This window comes from Ceratina calcarata, unplaced genomic scaffold, assembly GCF_001652005.2.
Source record: "Ceratina calcarata isolate Rehan_Ccalc_2016 unplaced genomic scaffold, ASM165200v1 scaffold351.2_split_1, whole genome shotgun sequence".
In the NCBI taxonomy this organism is placed as follows: Eukaryota; Metazoa; Arthropoda; class Insecta; order Hymenoptera; family Apidae; genus Ceratina; species Ceratina calcarata.
In genome coordinates this window covers 1-4,091 of record NW_017158044.1, presented here as the reverse complement: position 1 = coordinate 4,091, position 4,091 = coordinate 1, and the positions used below count along the sequence as shown (strand labels likewise).

The following is a 4,091-nucleotide window of genomic DNA, read 5'->3' as shown; positions in this document are numbered from 1 at the left end:
TATTTTTCGTATTGCACACATTTGTAGAATGGAAACTAACGCCACGCTATTAACTCCAGATCTTGTATTTAATGGCTAGTATTTGTCTTACAAAAATACACACAGCATAAGGGGATAAAATATGTAACAATGTAATTTGAAGCGTAATAATTAACCATGAGAATGAAACATCATGTAATAATTCATTGTATCCTAATATTATATTATAAATGTATAATCAACAACAGGCATAATTAGTAAGAAAAAAAATAATAAGAGAAACAAGAAAATTATTAAACTGTATTTATTTTTAATGCTCCTCTCTTTTTGCTCTGTGGCCAAGATATAAGCGAATATTTTTCGTATAAAAACTGCAGTATCTAGAAAGAATGGAATAATATGCGACGACAAAGGATAATAAGAAGGAAGTAGCTCACTTATTTCAATCCCTGGGGAGTCCATTGCTCAGACAATTGTCTGCTAATCATTCTGATAAATTCGCAGACACTTCATTTTCATGCACTATCATGAATTCCAAGGCGGAAGATGTCGTGTTGACAGAAGAATGAATTCCCCAGTGGCTTCAGCACAAAAATTTGTGAGAAGGCATGTGGTGGATCTTCATCTGCCTGTAATACATCAGAAATATATAATTATACTTGTTTCATGTGCATGTGAATTAAATGAACATCCTTCGCTTATCGTAAATAAAATCAATCTGAAGAGATATTTTGTAATATGGTACTGAAATGATTATACATAAAAATGTGTATTAATGAATTGTCATTGAAAACAGTTAATAATTTTATTAATAACTGATCATGCAGACTCTGTGTGAATGCCACTAAAATAAAAAGGGTATATGTATACAAAACAATGATAAACTTACCATGTTACAAAATTTCATGTATGAAATTTATATTTACCTAATTTAACTTAATCTTAATGAAATGTAATAATAGCATATAGTTTTGAGTATCGATTAAGCTCTCTTATTGTGTAACTTTCTCAGTAGTATTTTTTAACCACTATTCTACTGATGCACGAAGAACGCAAATGCAATCTAATGGAATCTTTATAAAAAAAAAAAATAAAACACAAATTTTATTCCTTTCAGTTCAGCAATTTAATAGTTTTTCATCATCAGAGTTCTGAAGATCATCCAAGTTACATGAGAATGTTTCTGGTATAACAGAACCGATTGAAATCTTTAGATCTTCTACAATTGCTGTGCATTAACATCACTTATAATGCACCAAACATTTTTATTTCTCTATCTTCTTCTTCAAGTAACTCTTTTTAGTTAAGGCAAAAGCAATAATGCAAAAAATAATACAAATTCAAATGAAAGTTAACAACAAGCAAGCATACTAAGAAACATAAAGCAGATTTTTAGACACTAGAAGTTAGTATCGGGCTTGCCTGTACCATGGAACGAAGATCAATGGAATAGCAATACCTGACGCCTAAACCGTGTCGTGCAGAGCAAGTCTGAAGATGTCATGCTGCACGTAAAAGCTCACGCCAATTGGCTTCAGGACAAATGTCTGGATGTATGCATGGGGCTGATCCTCATCAGTCTGCCCAATCATCAACAATCTGACTCAATTTTCTTATTTCATCTTCTTCACGTAGGTATATAGAGAGATTGTTGCTGAACATTAGTCATAGCTCAATCTCTATCTTCATATGGCAGCACAAAAAATGTAAGGCAGTACAGTACACGCGTGTGTAGCATGTCCAGCCAATAAAATACAATATATGGGCAAATAGAGAATGTAAATGTATTGAACTTTAAAAGAAAAAGAAAGAAAGTAGCAGTTCGATCAAATATCTTTCATTGTTTGAAAAATGTACTGTATTGTTACATTAAGTAGAATATACTAGGAATTACTTGATTTAAATTACTGAACTAATTGGAATAAAAGCTCTGCACATTACTTTTTCATTTAATCTTGTTGTATACATAAGTACAACAACTATATTTATTTTTATATAAGAAGTCCTATCCCCTGTATTTATATCACATTCGTAACATTAATATAATAAGATATTTTTCTTACCTGCAACCTTCCTAATACATTAATGAGTACGCCACCATCAAACATTGGTTGTGAATCAATCGCAGTGATTATCCGATTTATTTTTTGAAATGTTAAACTCTAAAAATCAAAATTTAGTATTAAATATAATGCATATGTCGGAGATGGATTTCTGATACATCATTTATAAACAATCACTTCATTCACACAGAATGTTAAAAGTAAAAATGTGATGTATACAATGTTAAGCTGCAATTGAGATGCAAACCATTTTTTATGTGAAATACTTACAGTTAATTTTTCCATGATTTTCATAGCACCCTGTATTTGCAAACCCTCAAATGTCATGAATGACTCGGTCTGCAAAAGTAATAACGCATAAATGAACAGAAGAAAAGGTATCGCGTTAAACAAATGTAATTGCAGGCGATCTGGACTTACATTGTACATATTCATTAAATTTTGTCTTTGAGCAGGGTCGTCAAACATCGCATAATACTGTTGTACGAAACCCTTCCCGATAACTTCATATTGGGGGTTTAATGCCATTACGCTAACTTATCGTATTCACAATCACTAATGGATATCAACAATATCAGTCTTTTCAATTGATTCGGTCGCTCGGTAAATCGTATATTTAAAAAAATCCTACGATACGAGTAAAATAATGCCTATTAACATCCCTCGTGCGCTCGTGCGAAGGCGAAGTTACAAGCAAGCAGGAAGCTACTTATGCCGACCAATCATTTCGATGTATCGAGAAATTTATCGGGAGATTATTCTCGAACTCTCGAAAGGTTTGGATATTTTGGCAACGATAGTATTCGTTTTTGTGCAAACAATATTGCATATGATCCGTGGTTCAAGGATAAGAAATATACAAAGGCTAATTGTGCCTTTAAAAAATATGCGATTTACATTACAGATGAAATGACTGTACAATGCGTTACGCACGGCGTACAACAGAAGGGAGTATCGAATCGACTCAAAACGAATATTCCTCTGTCAACGAGCAATTTTATTAAACGTCATTCAAACCGTAATTCCGGATTGGTTTATCACGATCGTCGGATGGTAACCGGATGTCTAGTGTGATGACATCTACAGTTCGGATTTTGAAAAGCGAACAGACGATTGAAAGTTGGGTTAACTTCCTTTTTTCCGGTGTGAAAAGCCGTGAGGTGTGTGTCCTTTGTCAATGTCCAAATTAATCCAAAAACATCGAAAAATACTAAAATAATTTGTTTATACATATATCATTGTTTCGAATTGTGCCTTTTCCAATACTTTCGGAGTAGCAATTATTTTTCGAATTTACTAGTTTAATGATAGATCTTAAAGTATGTTATAAACATCCCAGTTTTGTTTATGTCAAGCTGTACCTAAAGTTAAAGAAATCAATTCAAAGTTATGCGCTTTGAGAAATGTTAATTTTGTCTATTCTTAATTCTGATGATAATTGTCTTCTACTGAGAGTGTGCAATGTTAAGTACTGTGTTTACAACTGCCAAATCAAATCGTGTATTAAAAAAGCAATCACGTTACAAAAGAAGAGTCATTATTAACTTGAAATAAATTATTATGAACAATTTTCATAACAGAATCATTGTTCTTGTACTGTCCATTCTTAGAATTACATTAATTATCTTTTATTTCTAGCACAAATCTTCAAGATGGTGAAGATTATGAAACAAGGGAAAGTCGTATTGGTCCTCAGCGGCCGATACGCTGGCAGAAAAGCTATTGTCATGCGTAATTATGACGATGGTACTACCGAAAAACAATACGGTCATGCAATGGTTGCAGGCATTGATAGATATCCACGTAAAGTACACAAAAGGATGGGCAAAGCGAAGATTCATAAACGTTCGAAGATCAAGCCGTTTGTGAAAGTAAGCATTGCCAATATACCTTTTTGTTAATCTTCAAATGACATGTAACAAGCATCAAAATTTTTTATGACATTTACTTACATCTCGTTGCAGATATTAAATTATAACCATTTGATGCCCACGAGATACACAGTAGATCTGCCCTGGGATAAAGTAACGCCTAAGGATCTTAAGGATG

At 32.8% G+C, this 4,091-nt stretch overlaps 1 protein-coding gene and 1 pseudogene across 4 annotated transcripts; one reads left to right on the top strand and one right to left on the bottom strand.

The window, feature by feature from the left end:
- Positions 1 to 49: 49 nt before the first annotated feature.
- LOC108625444 (putative nuclear transport factor 2) lies at positions 50 to 2,991 on the bottom strand. 4 transcript variants are annotated; one of them, XM_018025493.2, is made up of 5 exons: positions 2,463 to 2,991; positions 2,313 to 2,381; positions 2,043 to 2,141; positions 1,452 to 1,559; positions 50 to 608 (listed from the first exon to the last, which is right to left on the bottom strand). In XM_018025493.2, exons 1-5 carry the CDS (start codon positions 2,568 to 2,570, stop codon positions 495 to 497), a joined length of 498 nt encoding a protein of 165 aa, XP_017880982.1. In that variant the 5' UTR covers positions 2,571 to 2,991; the 3' UTR covers positions 50 to 494. The 4 variants fall into 4 exon arrangements, with proteins under 4 accessions (XP_017880982.1, XP_017880984.1, XP_017880983.1 ...); XM_018025494.1 differs by having other exon boundaries at positions 523 to 608; positions 1,439 to 1,559; positions 2,463 to 2,570; XM_026813970.1 differs by having other exon boundaries at positions 541 to 608; positions 1,402 to 1,559; positions 2,463 to 2,570.
- Positions 2,992 to 3,100: 109 nt separating this feature from the next.
- On the top strand, positions 3,101 to 4,087 carry LOC108625443 (60S ribosomal protein L27 pseudogene; annotated as a pseudogene).
- Positions 4,088 to 4,091: the final 4 nt, after the last annotated feature.